The sequence below is a fragment of the Manis javanica genome, chromosome 13 (genome assembly GCF_040802235.1).
Source record: "Manis javanica isolate MJ-LG chromosome 13, MJ_LKY, whole genome shotgun sequence".
Taxonomy (NCBI): domain Eukaryota; kingdom Metazoa; phylum Chordata; class Mammalia; order Pholidota; family Manidae; genus Manis; species Manis javanica.
The window spans coordinates 86,175,960-86,198,921 of NC_133168.1; the positions used below are offsets into that span (position 1 = coordinate 86,175,960).

Below are 22,962 nucleotides of genomic sequence, written 5' to 3' on the forward strand. Positions count from 1 at the left end.
TCCGATCTTTGTACAAGCACAACGCTTCGTGCAGGACTTGAGCTTTGCACGGAATATTCTTTTGCCTGCCTCCGAGATGGTCCCTTGATGGGCTCCACATCTTTCTAAAAGCTCAACAGTCACTTTCCGAGCGGTTCCACTCCATCCGGCTGCCCCTCCATGCCGTCCGAGAACTCACCACCACGTCAATGACCTCCTCCCTTCTCTCCGCGGATCACTGAGTGCCTGCAGTGGGCTCTGTCTTCCGTGGGATATACCAGCCTACCAGGGGACAGGCTGTCTCCTGGAGCGGACAAACGTGTCAATCCCATTGTTTACTTAGTTGTTGTCAGTCTCCCCCACTGGAATACAAGCTGTGTGAGAGCAGAGACCGTGGTCAGCCTAGCCCACTGCCTTATCCCCAGAGCCTAGAAAGATTACGTTAACTTGCCCAAGTTTATACAACTATTCATAGTAGAGGCATTTGCATCTAGGCCCTGTTCTCTACACCACTAGACTATCTTGTCTTACAAACAGCTCTCAGCCATTCATGATTTGTTCTACAAATATTTATTGACCACCACCACATGCCAGCTATTGTTCTAGATCAGCGGTGTTCAATACAGCTGAAGGCGATAACGAAATGTTCCCTGTCCTGCCCAATATGGTAGCCGCTCGCCATACGCTAATGCAACTGAAGCTCTGAATTTTTTTTCACTGTAATTAAGCTAAAGTTAAGTGGCCACATATAGTGAGAAGCTGCCCAAATGACGGTGTAATTCTAGACACTAGGGAAACATTGGTTAAAAGCAGAGACCCTTGTGGAGTTACATGCTGGGATGAAGGCAGAGGCGAGGGGAAAGAGAAAGACAGTAAATAAGAGCCATAATAATAAGTAAGTAAATTAGATAGCATGTGACATGCTAAAGAAAATGAAAGTACAGCTGAGTGAGGAGGGACGGGGCTGCATTCAAAAATAGGGCCGTCAGACCAGCCTCAGAAGGATATGGTACTTCAGTCCCACCCCATTTCGACTCCAATTTCTCTCCTCCTTCTCCCCATCCTGGTCCTGTTCAGCTCCTGGAGGATGGGGCCGTGTCCCGTCCAGCGGGACTTAGTTATTCGTGGGGACGAGGGGGATCCGACCTGAAAGAAAATGGGGGCGAGAGAAGAGCGAAGGCAAGACAGTATTCTGATCAAGCCTTCAAATTTTATTGTAGGACGGGGGTAGATATACACCAGTGTTCAGGGGCAGAGTGGGCCATAGGATACTTGGAGGCAGGGGATTGGCTGCATAGCAGGGGTGGCGCAGCGAGTTACATTCTGATTGGTATATGACAATAGGGAAGGAGGGGGAGAAGAGTATCTCTTGGCGCGCGCGGGCTTCCTTGTTGGCGCGCGCGGGCTCGTAGCTAATCTCCAAGAAGTGAAGCAGGAACCTCATGAACTGTGGCCATCTTGTTGTCTTTGTGTGGCTCCCAACATCTCCTCTCTTTCTATTTATTTTAGAAAGGTGGGCCTTAATCGAGTGAGGGAATAGAGGCCTGGCTCCTCCAGCAGGGTAACATTCTGCAAATGCTCTCGGTATCTTTTAGGGAGGAGAGGCAGAGCTGAAAGCCAAATTGACTTTAATATGTCAAGGCTTTATGTACATATGGATACCAACCTCTATGCAAGCCAGGCGTATTCTCAGGGAGGACCAGAGAGGTTCTAGGAAGAACCCTCCCTTGCGGTACTTTGTCTCGCACTCATCTCGATGCCCATACCCTCATAGTTAGGGGTATGTCTGGCTCTGGCTGACCAGCATATGGGCCACATTAAGTACGGTGCCAGAATCGATGGTACCATGGTTGAGACGCCTGTAAAGTTGAAAACCGGAGACCGGGAGCATTGGTTGGCTCGGTGTAAGACTCTTCATCACAGGCCGTAAGTCTGTGATAATGAACAGCAACCGCTGGCTTGACGAGCTGGTCAACTTGCTCTCGAATAAAAACTGTCAGTTTTCTTAAGGCCCAAGGGCCAAGAGACACTAAAAGGAAGAATCCTGCCAAGGGTCCAAGGATGGTGGGGATCAGAGTAGTTAACCAAGGGGTGGCAGAGGTCCAGTTTTTATACCAGGCCTCATCCTTTTCTCTTTGTTTTTGCCTGGCTTCTAGGTTTTTCTTAACTTTATCAATGCTATCTTGCACTAACCCTGTTTTGTCTTTATAGAAGCAACATTCTTCTTTAAGAGCAGCGCAGAGGCCTCCTTCTTTCAGGAAAAGGAGGTCTAACCCTCGGCGATTTTGGAGCACTACCTCAGAGAGAGAGACAACAGATTCTTTCAGGCTGTCTAAACCCTCTTGCAGATTTTGTATGTCTTTATCAATAGCTTGACTAAGAGCATAATATTGTTGTTTAGAAGTAATTATGGAGGCAATGCCTGTTCCAGCCCCAGCTGCTCCTAGTCCTAATAATACAGATAAGGTAATGGCGGTTACTGGCTCACGCTTAGTGCGAGTAGAGCCCGAGTAATATGGAAGGAGATCTTCGGTGGGATGTATGAAAATCTTGGGCATGAGCATGACTAAAACACAATATTCATTGTTAGATATTAATAAGCGCGGGTTAACAGAGGGCGTTATGCCAAAGGAGCAAGCAAAATAAGTACCGTTGGGCGCGACAAGGAATTCATAGGACAGCGGGGGTGAGAAGGAGCTGTTACAAATGGGTACTAGCTGAGGGGGTAGACGCAAGAGGGGGCTATGTATACAGAGGCCTATTCCCGAAAGCTGCGTCAATATCCAGTGGAGTTAAGGGATTTTGCAGTCATATTAGCCAGGCCTTTAAGGATTTCGCCTGTGGAGGGTAAAACCGGGGGGAGCAAGGCCTGGAAAACAGTACTAGTAGACAGGGGAGAAGGGTTAGAAGGTCTTGGGTCTCTTGCCTTAGGGGCAATAGGGCCAAGGACAACGTGCTTGTTGGCGTTTGGAATAGATCGAATTAATTTGATTTTAAAAGTGAGCCCAGGGTCCTTTCCTGAAACATAAAGCCTTAGCCCCCATTCATGTCCCCTGAGCCATCCATCAATAGGGGCCCTTTTTCCCTTGTCAGTAAAGGTAATGGAGAGCGGTGTACATCGCCCTCTTGTGGATTGGGTGCTTTGACATTCTGGGGTAACAGTTGAGTTAGGCTTGGGATTCCAAGCCCTACTTACAGTTATATAATCCCAGGTGGAGCTAGGCTTCCAACTAGCATCTCCCGTAGTCTCACACCCCCAGGAGTCACAGAAATAGGAGTCTCTATATCCACATTTATAGTTAAGGGCTCGATCTCTATGAGCTCCCGGGCAGACATAAAATTCTGTTTCTCTGAGGTAGGTTCTCCTAGGGGTGTTGTTACACCCAGGAGAAGTGGTAGATTGTCCTTCAGGGTAGGTCTCAGGGGAGGTGGAAAGAGGAAAGTAAATGTCTGGGGTCCCCCAGGCCGTAGAAGCTCCAGCGGCCAAGTCACAGAGATCAGGGGCAAGAACAGGCCATGGGGGGGTACTTGCTAAGGTGGAAGAACTGAAAACGACGTCTCCTGCTTCATTGGTGACTGTCCAGGTGAAGTTGGAAATCTGATGGGTCCAAACGGGGCGAAAGGTCATGACGAGGGTCAATAGTGTACATATCTTCATTTTTGCCTCCTGAAAATAAACAGAAAGGGAAGGCTTCTCAGGGGTTAATATGCCCTGGACTGGAATTATTATTGTTTTTGCCTCTATTTGTGTCTAGGAGTTTAATGAGCCTATCTGGGAGCCATCGGGCATTTTGTGCCTTAGCATCATATATACAAGCATGTCCTTTCCCCCATATGAGCACAGGGTCAGGCCCGTGCCATGTGTTGGTCATCGGATCTCTCCACATAGCCTGTGCATAATTATCTGCCGTGGAGGGATGCCAAAGGCGATCAGCAGCGGTTTTACCCGCGGAGTCATAAGTAAGGAAATTGAGAACAAACAGTGCATGATTTAGGAGTGTCTTTGCATTACCTGTTCTCGGATAGAGTACTTCTCCCCCCGACTGAAGTTTGAATAACATGTTTTTAAGGGTTAAGTGGGCTCTTTCAACAATGCCTTGGCCTTGGGGATTATAGGGAATTCCTGTTACGTGCTTAATATCTAACTGCGCACAGAACTGTTTAAAGCTAGAGCTGGCGTATCCAGGCCCATTGTCAGTTTTTAAGATTTTAGGTTGTGGTAGATATGCCAGGCATGAGAGGACATGGGTAATAACATTTTTAGTTGCCTCCCCCGTTTGCAAGGATGCACATAGGAAACCACTACATGTGTCAATAGACACATGGATATATTTTAATTTACCAAAGGGAGGGTAATGAGTGACATCCATTTGCCATATCTCTCCTGGGACTAACCCCCGGGGGTTGATTCCGTTATGAGGCTCTGGGAGGAGAGTTAAACATCCTTGACATTGTCGAACTATTTGGCGGGCCTGTTCTCGGGTGATTGAAAATTTGAGTCTAAGAGTGTGAGCATTGAGATGATGTAGTTCATGAGCCCGTTGGGCTGCAGCTAAGGGTGAGTCTGGCGTGACAGAGGCTACTAATTGAGTCGCCAGATCAACCCTGTCATTGCCTTTGGCAAGCGGCCCTGGAAGGCCAGTGTGAGCGCGTATGTGCCCGATGAAAAAAGGGGCATCGCGGCTTAAAATTAATTTTTGCAATTTTGCGAATAGGGGGGAAGCATTTGTAGAGGGACGTATGTAAGGCACTGTCTCTAATAGGGGAACAGAGGTTGCTACATAGGCACTATCAGTGTAAAGGTTAAAGGGGGCATCTATTAAAAGCTCAAAAACCTTGATTATTGCAGTTAGTTCAACAAGCTGTGCAGAAGAGAGGTCTGTCTGTATTCGAGTAACTTGCCCATTAATACTGAAAGCGGCTATGCCGGAGGAGGACCCATCAGAGAACACCATTACGGCCCCAGCAATTGGCGTGGTTTTAGTTCTTTTGGGAAAGACAACTGGGGTCTTTTGAAGGAACTGGACTAATCTGTCTGCAGGGTAATGATTGTCTATTGTCCCCTGGAAGGAGGTGCAGCTAATTGCCCAATCATCATCATGTTGAATAAGCCATTGTAATTGAGATGTATTGTATGGGAGGGTTATAACTTCAGGGTCTTTCCCAAACAACTTGAGAGCTGCCTCTCGGCCTAAACGTAAGAGGGCAGCAACTAATTGAGGATAGGTAGCTAAGACTCTAGGGGGGGAGGCTGGCAAATGAACCCAAAATAGTGGATGGTTTTGCCAAAGGACTCCTGTAGGGGAGAAGGGGGTAGGGAAAATGAGCAGCCACAAACTTAGATGTGGAGAGAAGTAGCTAATGGTCTGTTCAGAAATAGCCCGCTCTACAATGGTTAATGCCCTTTGTGCTTCTGATGAGAGCGAGCGGGGGGAGGAAGGATCAGGGTCTCCACGTAGGACATCAAACAAAGGCTTTAACTCTCCGGTGGTCAGCTTTAAATAAGGCCTGAGCCAGTTGATGTCTCCTAGCAGACGCTGAAAATCATTAAGAGTGTTTAAGGAGCTTCTCTTTAACTGAATTTTTTGAGTGAGGATTTTATTAGAAAATAATTCAAAGCCTAAAAATAGTTGGGGGGGGTGGACTTGGACTTTTTCTGGGGAAATTTGTAGTCCTCGATCTCGGAGGGCAGCGACTAGCTGTTGACTGGCCGCATAGAGCTGTTGCTGGTCAGGACCGGCAAGAAGAATATCGTCCATATAATGGATAATATACAAAGTGGGGAAGAGCAACCTAAAGGGGTCTATAGTCTGGGCTACAAACTTTTGGCAAAGAGTAGGGCTGTTGGCCATTCCTTGTGGGAGAACTCTCCACTGAAACCGGGGAGAAGGCCCTACACAATTGGTAATGGGTATACTAAAGGCAAAACGTTTGCAATCATCAGGATGCAAAGGTATGGAGAAAAAGCAATCTTTTAGATCAATTACTAATTTGACATACCCTTTAGGAATGGCTATTGGAGAGGGAATTCCCGGTTGTAATGCGCCCATAGGGACCATGGTCTTATTGACTGCCCTGAGGTCTTGTAGGAGCCTCCACTTGCCTGATTTCTTTTGAATTACAAAGATTGGGGTGTTCCAAGGGGATGTAGAAGGTTCAATATGTCCAGCAGCCAGCTGTTCCTGCACTAACTCTATGGCTGCATTTAATTTTGTAGTGGTAAGGGGCCATTGATCGATCCAGACAGGAACATCACTTTTCCAAGTAATCTTGTCTGCCTGGAGTGCAGGAGGAGCAACGGCCCTTACGAAAAATGTTTTTCAAACCCTAAACCTGAGCGGTCTATCTTAGGCGTGGCCAGTATCGGGTTGGGATCTCCCTGTTTTAGTTTGCCCAACCCCTGACCAGGGAGGTAACCCTGTGAGAGCATCTGCTGTGTTACAACTTCATTAGGGCTACACATGATGACTTTCATTTGAGAAAGGATATCTCTTCCCCAAAGATTTACTGGCAACCCAGGAACTACGAAGGGTTGAATGAATCCGGTATTTCCTTCTTCATCTTCCCAGTTTAGTAACTGTGAGCTCTGTAAGGTGTTTCTTGACTGCCCAATTCCTTGTAGATGGGTCAAGGAAGCGTGTAAGGGCCAGCTGGAGGGCCATGAAGCCTGAGATATGACCGTAGAGTCGGCCCCCGAATCTAAAATTCCTTCAAATACTTTTCCTTGGATCTTAAGCTTAAGAGTGGGGCGTTCTTTAGTAATAGCTTGGATCCAATATAAGTCTGAAGAACCTGGGGTAGAGGAGCCTCGCTTCTTATGAATAGCAGGGTGAGATGTACTTAAAGGGAGGGGGAGTGCCTGCGCAAGGCGCTGACCTTTCATAATGCTGACAGGGCACTGGGGAGCACTAGCAAGAATTTTTATTTCTCCAGTATAGTCATTGTCAACTAAGGAAGGGTGGACAATAAGGCCGTTTATTGTGGTGGAAGCTCGCCCTAAAATTAGAAAATAAGTATCTTTGGGAGGTGGGCCATAAATTCCTGTGGAAATAATTGTAACTCCCTCTTCAGGCGTTAATATTGTTGAGGAGGAGGCACAGAGGTCAAGTCCTGCACTCCCGGGTGTGGCCCGATAGAGGGCGGGAGTGCTACAGCTAGGCTGTTCCCCGAGGCCGGCTGAAATGGAATTGGCTGGGGGGCCCGGGGCTGGCCCCTCAGCCCGTTTCCCTGAAAAGGGGGGGTGAAAGGATTTGTGGTACTATAAAAAGGATTTGTTGGATTGTTACGGCACTCTTTGGCCCAGTGCCGCCCCTTATGGCAGCGAGGGCAAATACCGGGGACTGACCCAACTCTAGGAGGAGGAGCTGAGGTAGGGCATTGGCGAGCGAAATGGCCTGGCTGTCCACATTTAAAGCAGTTACGCATAGGCGGTGCGCCCCTGGGGAAGGAAGGAGGATAAGAAGCCGGGGGAGTCTGAACAGCGGCACCTACAGCTAAAAGGGCTTGGACTTTGGATGTAAAAGGATCGACATCTCTACACATTCTCAGCATTTCATCAAGAGTTTTGTCTCGAGTCTTACCGCGGAGGACGGCTCGACATGCCGAATTGGCGTTTTCATAGGCTAGCTGTTTTACAATCTTGTCATTGGCAGCCGCGGAACCAAGGGTCCTTTCGGCGGCCTCTAACAATCTGCTAACAAATTCGCTATAGTCTTCTTGCGAGCTTTGAGTGATCTTAGTTAGAGGAGTGTTAGCAGTCCCGGAAGCAGGGAGTGATATCCAAGCGCCCAAAGCGGCATCTTTCACTTGAGATAAAAGACCAAGGGGAAGGCGCTGCTGCCTGGTTTCAGAGATATATCTGCCCTGTCCCGTAAGCTTATCAAACGTCCAGGACGCTGTTGGGGAATGAGGGTCTTTTACATTGGCAGCAGCGATGGTCTGACAGCGGTCAGCAAAATCTGCCTTCCAAGTTAAAAACTGACCACGGGTAAGCACAGCCTGGACTATACGCAGCCATTCACCTGGGAGTAAATGTCCTCCTCGAGACAGCGAATCAAGAACAGAAAGGGTAAAAGGGGCATTGGGGCCATAAGCTTTAACGGCTGCGTTCAGCTCTTTTAAGCTTTTGAAATGGATTTTGTGAAATTCTCTAGGGCCATCGGCAGGTTCGGCCGGCTCTGGCTCAGCCTGCTCTTCCCCCTCACTTTCTAATTCCTGAGCAGCAGGGGCGTCTTCACCATCGCTTTCAAGATCGCCCTCTTCCGGGCTACGTGTTGTGGAGGTGGGGCCAGAGCGGGCGGAGGCCCGGGTAAGAACAGGAAAGAGCAGTTTTTTAGGTTTTGTGGCTGTAAGCGGTTTCTTAGAGAGGCTCTTTCGCGAAGATAATGAGGGACGAACTGGTTGGGAGACAACCAATTTTTGGAGATGGCAAGTTATTCTTTGTTCTACTATCTGTGCTATTAGGTCTTCAGTGCTGGTAGGGGGGCTAACAGGACCGGGAGCCGGAGGGGGTAGCGGAGGGGCTGACGGGGGCAAAAAGGCCGGGGCGCAAACATTGGGAGGCCGAATAGGGGGAGTGTAAGAAGGGGGGTTAAGCGACGGGGCGGCAAGGGGCCAATCTGGGTTGTGATACCTGGCCGCCTCGTCTTCTAGTTCGGCCGCGTCTCCCGGATCTAAAGGTTCGCTATTTTGGCTCTTAGTCACGACCGGAAAAACCTTTTGTGTATCGACAAAGTCCGAATCTCGAGGGAGAGGCGGATAAATGCAACATTTGGGAGGGGTATCATGGAGGGCACCGAGCAAAGATGGTGTCAGGCTAGGGGAGGGGGATTTAGCTGACTTTGGAGCAGGGGGATCACTCGAAAGAGACGATTTTGAGGCCGCCCGAGATAGGGGGCGGAGGCAATATTCTGCTACTGACAAGAGTTGACGTTTATCAGGGTCAGTATTTTCAACAATATCTCTGATAAGACTCCAATAGGAAAATACTGAAACAGGAACAGAGTCAGGGCCGTTTTTGATAAGATAATCATTTAAATCTCTACCTACTTTCTGCCATTTTTTAGGATGAATTTCGGGGCCATTAACAATAAACCACGGACTTCATCAACAAAAATAAAAAACTTTACCAAGTCTTTCTTTTTAACTCGAACTCCTCTCTCCCTAAGCGAACTTTTTAGGTCTCTTATGAAGACCGCTTCTTTACTTAATCTAGTTCCCATTTTCTTATAAGGCGGCCGGTACTCACCAGGGACGACGACCTCCGTGAGCGGCGAAAGGCGTCTCCTATTGTTTCATCAAGAAGGGGTCTGGCCAGACGATATCTTACTCGGGGGTCCGCCTGCGAAGGATCCGCGCCTCTGGCCCCACGTTGGGCGCCACTTGTCCCGTCCAGCGGGACTTAGTTATTCGTGGGGACGAGGGGGATCCGACCTGAAAGAAAATGGGGGCGAGAGAAGAGCGAAGGCAAGACAGTATTCTGATCAAGCCTTCAAATTTTATTGTAGGACGGGGGTAGATATACACCAGTGTTCAGGGGCAGAGTGGGCCATAGGATACTTGGAGGCAGGGGATTGGCTGCATAGCAGGGGTGGCGCAGCGAGTTACATTCTGATTGGTATATGACAATAGGGAAGGAGGGGGAGAAGAGTATCTCTTGGCGCGCGCGGGCTTCCTTGTTGGCGCGCGCGGGCTCGTAGCTAATCTCCAAGAAGTGAAGCAGGAACCTCATGAACTGTGGCCATCTTGTTGTCTTTGTGTGGCTCCCAACAGGGCCGGAGGCTGGTAGACAGGTAGGCTTGACTTAAACGGGCAGTGCCCTGGGTCCATCTCCTGCTGCTGGGCTCTGCTGGGTGAGGACCCCTCAGAGACGGGCGCGGGATTCCCCAGGGGAGCGCGCGCGGGCTCGCCCCGGCCCGGCCCTGGAGCAGCCCCTCCGACAAGGTCAGCCGTGGCCTGCGCCCGGTGAGGGGCCCCTGCCCTGGCTCCTTGCAGCCCCGGGACGCCGCCCCTTCCTCTAACCGGTACTCTCCTTCATGTGGAGCCCGGGGGCCGCTGAGAGCCTGCTGCCTGCCCTTCACACCAGCTCACCGAGTCTCCCCACCTTCAGAGATCGCTGCAGATCAGGCAGCCGCGGTTACGTCCCGAGAGCGCAAAGATCTCCCGAGACCCTCTTATCATGCACAGCTCCGCCGGGACGGCAGCTTCTCCGTGGCGGGTACGGGGTGGCGGCTCGCGGGGAGAGAGCTAAAGCACCCCTCCAATCTTCTGATCACCCAGAAGTAGTGTGAAAGGGAGCAGTGGGCCCCCTGCTGCGAGCCCTGCCCCACCCCCGGTCCCCCGCAAGTTTGCCAATGACTGACAAGCATCTTCCCGCAGCAGATTAGTTCCCCGCCCAGGACAGACGAGGGGGGCTGGGCTGTGGGTGAGGGGACAGCAGGTCCCCCGGGTCGTGGCCGACCCCACAAGGAGGTGCTAGGAGCCCACCTGTGGCGGTGGTCTCTGGAATGCACGAACTTTGCACCTTGCCCTAAGCTGTGAGCCTCAATACCAGTTTAGGACAAGAGAAATCCCACTCAGCATCTTCTTCCACCTTCTGATGCTAAATCAAAAGTGTAATTTTCACCACGATCAGTTATGCATAACTTCTCTTCTGAGGTTGTCCTTTTGGCCCAGCAGGGGATCTCCGAAAGAGGGTGAAGACAGGCTACAAACCTCCCCCTGGCCACAGTGACGGTACGGATGGGAGACTCAGGAGCCGTAGGGCTGGCGCAGTCTGACGTGACGGCTCCCCAGCTCCTCTGTGACACTTGCAACCCTCGGGCCTGCTCTGCTTAACAGTGTCCCAGCTGGGAGCTGCTCCTCCAGATCTGCGGGGAACATATACATGGCAGCAGTTCAAGCTGAATCTAATGCTTGTTGACTCTGGAAATGTGAAGGATATATCTGTTCTCAGATGTGAAGATGAGAAATGAACAGAACATGAAGGAGAAAATTAGTTCATCTGACACTTCTAGCAAGTCTGCAACTCGAGTAACAGAACCAGTTATAAGCAGATTTTCCAGCTTCTAATCACAAAAGGAAAAGAGACTGGTCTTTATAGTTTTTATGTTCAAAATATGTATAAAACGCTTGTAATGCTTACTTCAGATTGTTAATTTGTCAAGTATAAGAGATTTGCAAGTCTGGTAACGATTTTCATTTATTTTACAATGAGACAGATTATTATTCATTGTCGTTCTCGAGCCTTATTTTATTACCATTTGCAAAAACGGTTTTGACCTTACATCTAAATGAAAGCGTCATCAAAGAATATGGAGGCGGCATGGGAGTAACTGAATACATCCAGCATTTAAAGTACATTAACCATTAGAAACACATCCATTGCAGATAGGCTCAGCCTCAAGGAAAGACCACACACACACACACACACACACACACACACACACACACACACAGGAGAGAAAATCACTGTGTCACACAGGAGAGAAAATAAGCTCTTCTGCTCAGAGCTGGGACCCAGGTGACAATGCCACAGAGTGAAGGGAGGGCTATGGTGGAGATTTGTGTAGTTGTGCATGGCAAGGGCCAGGAGGGTGGGCATGTGGCAGTGTCTGAATGCAGGGAGGGGCCCAGGAAATGGACCCTTGAAGAAGTGATGTCACTGATGACACACCCAGTAGAACCTGAATTGTGACCTGGACAGAACCCAGATCCTGGTCGCAGACCCCAGTCCAGCTCACTTGACCGGAGGCGCTCGACAGAGCAACATGCGGTCTTGTTGTGCGGAGCCTTCTGAAGGCGTGGAAGTCAGGGAAGCCGAGAGAGAGTGTCCTCTTGCTGCCTGTGGGCGTTGGCTCAGAGACCACCTCCAACGCCTCTGTCCATGTCTCCCGAGGACCTCCAAGGTAAGACAGGGCAGCCCAGAGCGGGCCACTCCAGGGCCAGACCATGAGTGTGACCCATCCCGGGCTGACTGTCCCCCCGACCCTTCCTGTGTGTGTGTGGTGGGCGTGGGGCATGGGTGGCACTGCAGGCTGGGGAGCAGGGGGCAGTCAGTGTCACAGCTCTGGTCTCATCATTCAGGATGTGGAGGTGCGTGTTGGGACCAGGTACTTCCACCCACATGTCAATCCTGAGCCTGGGGGTGTCCTTTCCTTCCCTGAGTGACTGGATGTCTACGCAGAAGGCCAGCCCTGTGTGCCTGATTTCGGGGGCAGGGTTGGAGGCCCACACTGGGGTGCCTCCTCCCCAGCTAGCAGGTGCTGGCTTTGCAGAGCCCCACACTGGGGAGCATGGAGGAGCTGGTGGATGGATTTACCTACTCCATCTCCCTGGACCTGGGGCAGGCTGTCTACACCCCAGGACCCCGTTCCAAACATGGCAACCTGCCAGGGCCCTCCCAGGGCTTTCCCATGAGAGTAGCTGACAGTCCCACTCCAGGGGGCTTGGAACCTTGTTCCCAGGGGCACCCCATGGGGCTGAGGTTTCTCGGGTGAGCTGCAAACCTCCCTTGTCCTGGCGGGTCCTGGGTTTCCCACTGACTATATCCCTGCTGCCCCTCTCAGCGTGAACCTGAGCCAACTCTCCATGGGACTGAGGTCCCCACGTGCAGGGATCCCGGGACAGGAGTGAGGAGGAAGGGGAGAAAGCTCTCCATACTAGTGGATCCAGCTCCAAATACCAGCCGGAGCACTTCCGAGGCCGTACTCCCTCCCGAGGACGCGGACCAGCTGGCAGCTGTGAAGGAGAAGCAGGGACAGTCCCTACTCCCTGCAAGGTATGCTGAGCACCCACCCCTTCCTCGGCACAGTCGGGCCTCTGCCCACAGCCCCGCTGTGTGTCTTGCTTGTCCCCACATGTGTCTGAGCCGCAGCGTGCTCCTCTGACAGGCAGGGTGGCTGGCGATCAGCCTGTTAGGGTGCCCATGGGGAACACGGGAGGCACCTTAGTGGGGCTCCCCTGGCCCCCAGCACTGCAGAGAGGACTGCCGGCCAAGCTGGGCCACTTCGGGGCTTACTTCTCTGTACCCGATGAAAAGTCTTTGGCCTCACCCGTCAGTGGCCTGAAGCCTGGCTCATTTGGAAATGAGACTTTGGAACGGAGGCCCGCAATTCCCTGGGACTGGGCCTGGTCCTTGACCTCACAGTGGCCCCACGAGGGACCTCTGGGGGCAGCAGAGGGGTACCTGGGAAGGTTCTGGCAGGACTTCCTTAAGCAACAATAGCTACGCAGTGCCCACTTTGTGCAGACCCTTTGGGGACACTTAACATAACTGAGTGAAGGAAGCAGACACAATACTGGGACCCCATCCCGGGTGGACTTGGGCAGTCACTTCAGGCATCATCCGCAGGTCACGGCCAGGGAGTGTCACAAGCGATGCCCTCAAGGCCTCTTCAAGCAACAAGGGGCATGACGAGGGGCCAGAGGAGGAACTGAAAATGTGAGCATTCACTGGGTTCAGAGGGGGCGCTGCCCCTCTCACAGAATGGGGGGAGGAGGAGTTTGGGGCTTGGGGCAGGGGGAAGCCCAGCAGAACCCAGCAGGTCACTCATCTTCGGTTCCCATGGGCGGGCTGAGGACTGGGGACTTCCTCTTTGGGAGGATGGGAGAGGATGGGGTCCCAGGACAGATACATAGGGTCAGGAAGGGGGAGGGGCAGGTGCCTGGACAGGCAGGGGAGTGCACAGCGGCCAGGCCCACACAAGGGTGGACCAGGAGGCCAGTGTGATTGGGAAGACGAGGCTTCTCACTCTGCCACCCTCCGGCCTTCCCCCAGTCCCAGGATGGGACAGGCTAGACACCTTGCCTGGGAGCCCGAGCATGTGCCCAGCGTCATCGATGCCAGCCAGCCTTCATCCACCCTGGAGGGCCAAGTCCTCCACCACTTGGTCCAGGAGGAGCACCTGGGACCCACGGTGGCAAAGCTGGAAGGTGAGGGGCTGCAGCCAGGGGACCGTCTAGGGTGGGCTTCCCGGACTGGGGTTCCCTTCAAGGCAGTGAGGGCTCTTCTGTCATTGTAAGGTGTGGGGAATCAGCCCCGGGGTGACCCTTTCTTTGTGTCCCGCTCCAGAACCACGGCAGAGGCAGCTGGCTCCAGAGACACAGGGAGGGCCGGCTTCGTGGGTAGAGCCCGTTCAGGAACTCCCTGAGACCCCTGTGCGGGAGCTACGGCCGGTGTCACCTGCTTCAGCCCCTGCAGAGCAGGAGGACATCCCAGCAGAGGCCTCAGCTCCAAGGCAAGGCCCCAAGCTGGAGCCCCAGGAGCCCTCAGGCATGGGGCCCGGAGCAACTGCCATAATGGTACCAGGCCTTGCAGAGCCAGAGACATGTCCAGACCCCATGAGCCCCTGGGACATCCCAGGAGTGGTCTCAGCCCCGGTGCCAGGCCCCGAGCTGGAGCCCCATGAGCCCTTGGGCCCGGGGCCCGTGGCACCTGCAGGAATGGCGCAGGGCCTGGCAGAGCCAGAGGCGGACCTAGAGCCCACCAGCGCCTGTGTCGCAATCACCCCGGACGTGCCGAGGTCGGAGGAGCGGACCATCCTGCAGTTCCCCGCCCACATGGTGGCCGAGCAGCTGACCCTGATCTGTGCGGTGAGCGGAGCGGGCTCTCAGGGTCGGGGTGGGCCTGCCCTGTGTCACGGGCTGCCCCAGACCTACTGTCCCCTGGCGTGGACTCCTGTGATCTGGGCCCATGTCCCAGCTTCCCCACGGACTCACCATGTGCCCTGAGAGACTCTCCTCACTCCCAAACCATCCCTGACCACAGTGGGGGGGACAGTAGGGCTGGCACTGAGGGATCCTTGCAGACCAATGAGGAGGAGCAGAGGGAAGGTGGGCAGAGCCTGGCTGGGCTGGGAGGGGCAGGACAGGGGAGGGGTGCTCAGGGAGGTGCTGCCAGGGCCTTAGGTCCTCCGGCCATTGGCCTGGAAGGCCTCCGCAGCCTCCGCAGTTCAGAGGCCCCTGCCATGCACCTGACGGCGTGGGGGACACAGACACCAAAAAAAGTCCCGGGTGGAGGTGTTTTGGGGGAAACTGCACCTGAGTGGGGAGCGGGATCCACGGGGTGGCAGAATGGGAGGCAGATGCCCCAGGATGGGCAGGTGTGAGCTGCCTTGTGCTTCAGGGAGGAGGTGAGTGAGGGTGCCTGCGAGCAGAGCCCCTCCATTCCCCACCACTGTGGGGTCCTGTGCATCTGGTCCTGGGCGCCTCAGTGGATGTGGTCTGAAGCCTGGATGGCCACAAGGCTCACAGCACGTCCCCAGCTGCCTGTGCCCCAGCTCTGACTGGTGACCCTGCCTGGGAACAGGGGCACCAGGGGCACAGCTGGATGACACCCCTTGTCATCCCCAGGAGCTGTACAGCAGGATTGAATACGGCCAATGCAAGGTCTACTTAGAGAGGCCACCAATGATGGAAGGCACTGAGCTAGTGGGCCCCAACGTGGAAATGGTCATCAGGCAATTCGATGGCATGGTTAGCTTGGTCATCTCCTCCTGCCTTGGGACCGTGACCATGACGGCCCAGAACAGGGCCCAAGTGGTGCAGTTCTGGATCCGGGTGGCTGAGGTGTGTCATGGGATGGCCCCTGGGGTCCCTCCTTTGCCAGCTCTCAGGATGTTTGTCTGCAGTCTTCCCTGCATGGTCCCTGAGACCCTTATGCCAGGGGCATGAGGACATGGACTCGTAGGCCCCGGGGGTGGGACAGCTACAGTCCTCCACCCAGGAGGGCTGCCCAGCAGGTACCAGGTGTGCTGGGCTCCCTGGGTGTCTGTCTCCTTAAGGACAGGAATTCACGGGAGGACAGAGCACAGAAGCAGGCCAGGCTCTCAGCTCTGTCTTCCCTCCCAGGAGTGTCTGGCCCTCAAGAATTTTGCTGCCCTCCATGCCATTCTCTTGGCCCTGCAGAGCCGTCCCATAGGTCGTCTGGAGAGCACCTGGGGACGAGTTTCCTGGTGGGTAGTCCTGTCCCTGGGACCAGGGCACCTGAGTGGACAGGGACACCCTACATCTTGCAGTGTCCCTCAGTGGGCTGGGAATTCCTGGGAGGCGGCAGAGCCTAGGGGCAGGGATGGTGGGCTCTTGGGGCCCCCTGTGGGTTAGGCCAAGGGTACCCCTGCAGGAATCAGTTTCCTGCAATGTCAGGTATGGGTTGAAGCCCATTGGAGATCTTGAGCTTGTGTTCTGCAGTGACCTGGCCCAAAGCAGATTCGCCCCTGGGAGAACTGGGAATGGAGGCCCTGGGTGGAAACATGCAATGCCCTCCCCAGGCCACGGATTCCCCAGGGCCCAGAGCTGTGGTGGAAAGCCTCATGCAGGCTAGTGGATCTCCTGGGTGCCCCAGGAAAAGGGGTCTGCCCCCAAACTCTCCACCTGCTGGCCATGTTTCTCCCTCCTCCTCTCTCCTCCCCTTAGGAAGAGCTCCCGGACCTACAAAAAACTTAAAAAGAGGGATGAGGAGGCTAACAGAGAGTGGCTCCTTGAGGTAAACGGAGGCCAGAGGTCTGGAAGGGGGGGTCCTCGGGGCAAGTCCTCTGCTGTGCTGTGGCACAGCTTTGGGGCAGACTCGAGGTGTGCGGGGTGGGAGGGGGAAGCTGACAGGGAAAGTAGGGACCCCCAGGCCCCCGAGGGCCTCGTCTGTCTCCCTCCCTGGCTCCACTTGACTGGGGGCCTGGCATCCAGTGAGGACCCAGAGGAGAGGCTCCAGTCAGGGCTGGGGCTGGTGTGGGGTCGGCAGCAGGGGTGGGGCCTGTGGCTGAGCAAGGTCGGCTTCTCCCTTGGGTCCCCTGAGCCTGTCACTGCCCCTCTGTGGCCTCGGGCTCCTCATGTGGACATGGAGGGTTGCCGTCACCGTGGGGTGTGGGCCTCCCAGGTGAGCAGGGTCCAGGGAACACAAGATGGGCCACCTCACCTGGCCATGTGAGGGGACCATGCTGATAGCCAGGTGACAGTGAGTCCTCAGGGCACCCTGGGAGGCAGAGGGACCTCCCCTGACACTCTCAGGGTGGCGGCCGTGGCCCAAGGACCCCCAGGAGTATGAGTGTGTGCTGGAGCTGGGGTCGCTCTAGGCTGAGAGCCTGCTGGAGGTGGGGACAGCATGGGTGCCAGGGGGCTCAGGCAAGGCATCCATCCACCACGGTCTGGTTGTGGGAGGCCACGTGGGAGGGAAGCATGAGCAGCTGAGTGTCCTGGTCCTTGCAGGAGGTGAGGGCCCTCATGAAGCAAAAGCTGTGCGCCCGCAGGGGATGCCAGTATACAAAGAAGCAGGTGAGAGTGGCGTGGCGCGGGTCACGGGCGGTGGGGGCGACCCTGTACCTGCCCCTGGTGCCACCAGCCCTGAACTGCCGGCACTGGGGTGACCAGGAGGAGGGCGAGAGCAGCTGGGTACAGGGGGAAGGTGGAGGACAGGTGCAGGGCCCACAGGTCCTGGGATTGGCCAAAAGCCAGCCCTGGGAGACCCCGAGAGGGGAGAGCAGGGTGAAGGGAGGTGGGGAGGCAGCACAGGGTGGTCCAAGGGAGCTGGGGGCTGTGGGTGTGGGGTTCAGGGGAGGCTCTGTGGGTGCCCCTGAGGCAGGTGGGGACTCATCACCTCCCCACCCCGGTGGCACAGGGCATGGTCCCATTCCTTGGATTGTTTCTACATGACGTGCCCGTCGACCAACTCCCGGAAAATAACGACGTGAGTGACCCAGCAGGGAACAGGGGGGCAGGATGGTGAGATTTAGAGAGGAGAGAGCCCCCCAGTGAGCCTGGACCTCTCAGCACTGGGCCTCCCCGCCTCCTCAGTTCCCCCTCCACCCCAGGAGCTGGGCTTCTTGGAGAGGACTGCCAGAAGTACCCACCTAAGCCCCAGTCCTGGCCCCAGGGCAGGTGGGGCTGAGGGCTCCAGGGGGCAGCATCTGGGCAGGACTGGTCTCCCCCTCAGGCCCTGCCCAGGGGGAGGGATGCTGCTCCTTCAGGGCAGGAAGCACATCAGGGGGCTGGCAGTGCCTTCCTGCCTGAGGCCCCAGTCTCCCTGTCTGCCATCACACAGTTGCGTGGGAAGCTTGGCCTCAGCTCCCCAGTGCAGTCCCCGCTTCTCGGTAGCCCCATCCCGGGCCAGGTCCGGGTGCTGTTTCTGGGCAGGCCTGCCCCTTGGAGGGCCCTGGAGGTCCTCCAACTTGAGAAGGGGTAGGGATGTGCCGGCCTCGTTCTGGGCTCAGGGGGCTGTTTCTGATGCACTTTAGTTGCCTTCCTGCCTTCCAGGGTGACGGGATGAGAGAGAGACAGTTGAGTGCCCAGTCACGGAAGGTGAGGGATGGAGTCAAGACCCCCTGGGCAGGACCCTGTCTGGCCCATCCCCTGGGTCTAACGTGTCTGAAGAGAGTTAAGACACACAGAGCTGAGGATACTAAAGGTTTTGTCAGGTGGGGGGTGGAATCAAGGCCTCCTTCCTGGAGGAGGAGCTGGAGACCCAACAGTGGGAACAGGCAGGGCTGGATGTCATTGGAGGGAAGGCGGGTTCCCGTGTGAGCAAAGATCCGGGACCATCCCAGTGCCCCACTCCTCACCCCCTCTTGTCTGCATCCTGTCCTTCCTCTGCCCCAGGTCACTGTCATCCTACATGAGATGATGATATATAAGTACGTGGCCAGGCTGTATGACCTGGAGCGCAAGGAGCACGTCATGTCATTTCTCCAGGCCATGGAGCCCCTGGATGAGGAGGAGAGGTGAGGCCGGCCGGAGTCAGGTGTGGGCTGCAGCTGCTGGCAGGCTCTGGGGGACGGGCCCCCTGACGTGTGGCTCCAGGGGCTCACAGGTGTCCCTCTGTCCTGCAGCTACAGCCTGTCCTGCCAGCTGGAGCCCCCAGGCCAGGGGGCCAGCAGAAAGGGACTGTTGCAGTTCTTCAGGCCCCACAAGATGTAAACTTATGGGCCGGCCAGGGCCAGGTGAGTTTCTGGGCTGGGGCGATCGGCAGGGGGTAGTGGGCTGCTCCTCAGCCTCAGGGAAGCTTCGGGCCATGCTGGGTGTGGGGGCGTCCTAAAGACCGGTGGGGCTGGGGTCCCAGCTCCACGGCCGACCAGTCCTGTCAGACTGAAGGGTGGCTCCCCTCCCCCTCTGGAACCCAGCCTCCTCCTCTGTGAGTAGGTGACGCTCAGGAGCCTTCCTGTGACAGGGACCCCCCCGGGTGCTGGTGATTGACAGGACCCTCCACTCAGGGCCCGGAGCCCAGGGGGCAGTGGGGACGGGGTGGAAGCAGGATAATGGGGGGAACCCGGGATAACCTGCCTCTTCTGCTCACCCGCATGGCCCTGTAGCTGCTGTCATCGGGCCCTCGGCCCTGCTGGTGTCCTGGCTGCATGTGGAGGAGAGCTTCTTCCCCTTCGGGCAGGCGGCACCTGGCACCCCAGGACCCCAGTCTGCTTGCTGCTCCTCTTCCTCCCGCTGCTCATCCTGAGCCTCTCCTGGGGCAGGTGCTCTGGCACCTCCTCTGTCGGCAGACCCGGGCAGCTCCCCAGGCTGCGGCTGTATCCTCAAGGACCCGTACATAGCTGCGGCCAACCTGGCCCCCTTCGTGCTGTGTCGTCCCCTCTGCTCCCGTGGCCCACTGGACAGAGGCGAGCCGCCCCACCGTGCGGAGGATGTTCCTCTTCGTGCAGGTGGCCTCCCGCCGTGACGCCAACTCCTGCCTGGGCGCTGTCAGCTACTGAATCGTAGCCACAGGGTTCCAGGAAGAGGCGGGGGCCTTTCCTGGGATGGCCATGGACACGGCGCAGTGCTGCATGGGACCACAGCCCCCTGGTTCCCAGTGGAGGCATCTGAGGATGCAGGAGTGGCCGGCTGTCTCAGGGTTCCGGAGCTTGCTTCCAGGGGAGCCCCCTGTACAACTCCCTCCCCCATCCCTGAAAATAGCCTCCCCAGGTGCAGTGTGGTCTGGGTGTTGTGTCTGAGGTTTATGGTTCCTGGGGGTTGGGGTCATCCCTGTGCAGAATGTAATAAATGATGAACGGATTGCCATCACACTGCTCTTTCTTCTCAAAGCTCTGCCCCTCCTGCAGACATCGTGTGCCCCAGCCCACCCCACCCCCAGCCCTTAAACTCTCTGACGCAGGGGGGCCCTGACCTACGCCAGGTTGTTGTCCATCCTCTGTCCTCTCCCCATAAGGCGCTCAGGAAGAGCAGGGCGCTTTAAGCCCCAGGCTGGCACACCTTGGCAACACTGTGGAGGGCTGTTCAAACAGAAACTAAACCTTATTTCCTGTCACCTATAGATTGTGATCAGACATAGAAACTTGCTGATTAGAAGCCCCAGGGTGTCTCTTGAACACCACTGCAGATGTACCCAAGTAGATCCCTCGGCTGCAGGGCACCAGCCTAGCACTGTCCCATTTAATGAGACAGAGCCGCTCCACACATTGCAGAAAAGTCCTTTTCAAACAATGCTGAACTTGGTCTCTCAAAGCACCTCCAAGAGGTGCATGCCTTCCACTGGGTGGCTTTCTGTGAGCCCAATTTCTCCACACTTCACACCTCAGAGCACCCCCCAAAGCTCCCAGGTCCCCAGTCCTCCCCCATGGTGCCCCTCAGCTGTCCATCCCCAGGCCAGATTGGTGTGAGGCCCCTGGTGTCCCGCTCCTGGGTCCTGGCTGAGCGGCCTGACATCTGTGACAAAAGGCTCGGGAGGCTGAGCAGAGGCACTGGGCTCTGGTCTCCCCATAATGCTCCCCCGGGGCTCTCAGGATGTGTTCACCCTCCCAGGAGAGGAGGCCTGGCCTGGAGGGGAGTTTCAGGATCAGCACGAACACCCCCTTGGGTGCCCCAGGCTGGAGACAAGTCTCCAGGTCTTATGCTGCAGGTGGGGCCCCAGACTGGGAATAGGGAAGCGGACATGGGCCCCCCTGACAGCCTCAGGTGACCGGGTGACAGGAGGTAAAATCAGGACATCTGGCCACCTTCCTTTCCCTTGCCCTGCCCACAGTACCCTCAGAGCCATTTGCCTGCATGGTGGTCCCAGGGATGACCTCAGGCTCCCCGGCCACATAGGGAGGTAGGTTTGGGCAGGAGGAGGGCAGACGGGCCTGTGGCGGGGTGGTGACCTAGGTCAGTCCTGTCTCCCTGCACAGCCCACAGCCTCAACCTGAGACACATGAACTGCTGGGCTCAAAACAAAGCAGCAGCCCTGGGCCTGCTGGGTGGTCACTGGGCCAGCGGTCCATCCTGCCCCGGTGTGTGCAGGTGCCCAGAGCATGCCACGCCCTGGACTGCTGCTGCTGGAACACCAGGCTCACACGGCTGCCTGGCCACCCTGTGAGCTACAGTGCACCTGTCCCACCCGACGTGTGCTGGGGAGGTGGCAGGGCCCTCTGGCACCACGTGTGCTGCTCTGGGCCCAGGCACAGGGCTCCTCAGAGAAGCTGATGCCCGTGTTCTTGTTCACGGAGTCCAAGAATGAACTTTGCAAACACTCAAGGTAGGAGAGCAAGTGGGAGGCTTTTATTTAGAGATAAAGCTAGAGGACAGAGCTCTTGATTTGCACCTGGCCGCAGGGGACAAGATAGCCGTGGGTGGTGCGTTGTCCAGGGGATTTGTAGGCGGTTGAGAGACAAAGGGTAGGGATGCAAAGTGGCTAAATGGTCCCCAAATGATTATCTTTGAAGAGACAATTTCTTGTCGTCTTCCAGATTATTTTGCAGAGTTAACACAATAAATTTACTGCTCTGATTCTTTTCCAGAATAACAGCTTCTTGGTTTGGGAGTATATCAGTCAAGACTGCCTGTCCTGCTCCCAAGGTGAGCTGACTTGTTGTCTACTATGTTAAGAAACCTATTTTTTGACTTCTTGGGTTTTAAAATGCAATCTTATCTTTGGGATGGAATCTTTCCTGTTTTTACTATGTTGTTTGTGACTGGGTTCGCTTGCCGTTAGTACTTGCCTAGGATGCAAATCATTTGATTAGGGCTAGGGGAAGAAAAGCAGCATGTGGGTAAAGTTAAAGAAAATAAGCTGGGCCTTTTAGCAGGCTAAAGTGAATTTTACAATAGCCTCATTTAATTGACACAATGAAGATCTGGGCTATGCTCAGGTATTTTCTTATCTGGGGGATGTTCAAACATTCCAGGCCAAGTTACTCCTGGCTTTTTAGTTTTAATCTCTTTAGTTTTAGTTTTAGTCTCTCACAGAAGAATGCTTATATTACTTTATAGAGAATTAATGTGACTGACTTTGCTTAAGTGTTTCTTACAGAGCCCGGGTCCCTCCCGCAGGCCCCCCTTGCACGCGCTCCAAGCTCTCTGTTCCCACGCTCGCGCCCCTCTCTCTCCCCGCTCTCCCGCGTCTCCGTCGCACACCGCCCCCCCCCCACCCCCGGGAGCTGGGGCTCCCGTCGGGAGGGCGTGTGTATTCTCCTCGGTTTTTGTCACCGCCGCAGCGAAGAACTGAAGGGCAGAGACACAGCAGTGAAGTAGAGTTAAAGTTTTATTTAAGGAGGAAAAGTGCGCCCTCCGAGCGAGGGGAGTGCAGGCCCCGCGGAGAGGCGCCTGTGCCCGACCTCCGCCCTGTGCCTCCGCAGGCCCTGCCCGCAGCGCCGCGCGCCAGGCGCTCCTCTGGAAGCGGGTCCCGGGGGGCCGCGCACACCCGGCGCCCCGCCTCGGCCGGCGAGACGCCCGAGACCTCATCTCGAGGCCGGAGGGGCTGTCGGCCGAGGCCGCGGCGGCCACAGGCCCGCTCAGCTCGGGGCCGCTTGCAGCGCCTTCCACCGCAGGCCTCACAACAACTCAGAGGTACGCGCGGCCTCGCGGACTCAGGCCGCCGCTCACCCAGCGCCGCCGGCAGGTCCCACCGGGGGCTCAGCGCACAACAGGCAGCGCGGCTGCTACGTTGCTTCTATGTCCGCAGAGTTGCCGCACAAGGCGGCCGCGGCAGGCGGGCCCGCGCCCCTGGGGGGAGGGAGGCTATCGCCCCGTCTGAGGCGGCGGCGGACGGCTTCGCGCACTGCGGGGGGAGGC

At 55.6% G+C, this 22,962-nt stretch overlaps 1 protein-coding gene and 1 long non-coding RNA gene across 11 annotated transcripts in view; one reads left to right on the forward strand and one right to left on the reverse strand.

The window, feature by feature from the left end:
* The window catches only part of LOC108387529 (uncharacterized), a 61,196-nt gene extending 41,222 nt beyond the window's left edge, over positions 1-19,974 (forward strand). For 3 of the 7 annotated variants that reach the window (XM_073220013.1, XM_073220014.1, XM_073220011.1), the window contains 14 exons: positions 10,657-11,885; positions 12,546-12,757; positions 13,331-13,420; positions 13,757-13,911; positions 14,051-14,571; positions 15,331-15,546; positions 15,829-15,932; positions 16,393-16,462; positions 17,179-17,244; positions 17,588-17,656; positions 18,223-18,267; positions 18,565-18,686; positions 18,795-18,905; positions 19,275-19,974. In XM_073220013.1, coding sequence (XP_073076114.1) covers positions 11,748-11,885; positions 12,546-12,757; positions 13,331-13,420; positions 13,757-13,911; positions 14,051-14,571; positions 15,331-15,546; positions 15,829-15,932; positions 16,393-16,462; positions 17,179-17,244; positions 17,588-17,656; positions 18,223-18,267; positions 18,565-18,686; positions 18,795-18,882 — 1,896 coding nt within the window. In that variant the 5' untranslated portion in view covers positions 10,657-11,747 and the 3' untranslated portion in view covers positions 18,883-18,905; positions 19,275-19,974. Of the gene's footprint in view, positions 1-8,184; positions 8,407-9,633; positions 9,771-10,653; positions 11,886-12,545; positions 12,758-13,330; positions 13,421-13,756; positions 13,912-14,050; positions 14,572-15,330; positions 15,547-15,828; positions 15,933-16,392; positions 16,463-17,178; positions 17,245-17,587; positions 17,657-18,222; positions 18,268-18,564; positions 18,687-18,794; positions 18,906-19,274 lie in introns of those variants that run through there. The other 4 variants (XM_073220010.1, XM_073220012.1, XM_073220009.1 and 1 more) reach the window with 4 other exon arrangements.
* Positions 1,170-10,351, reverse strand: LOC118973319 (uncharacterized). 4 transcript variants are annotated; one of them, XR_012124395.1, is made up of 2 exons: positions 10,082-10,351; positions 1,170-9,759 (listed from the first exon to the last, which is right to left on the reverse strand). It is a non-coding gene; the product is annotated as an uncharacterized lncRNA (long non-coding RNA). The 4 variants fall into 4 exon arrangements; XR_012124396.1 differs by having other exon boundaries at positions 1,170-9,823; XR_005062588.2 differs by having other exon boundaries at positions 10,069-10,351.
* Positions 19,975-22,962: the final 2,988 nt, after the last annotated feature.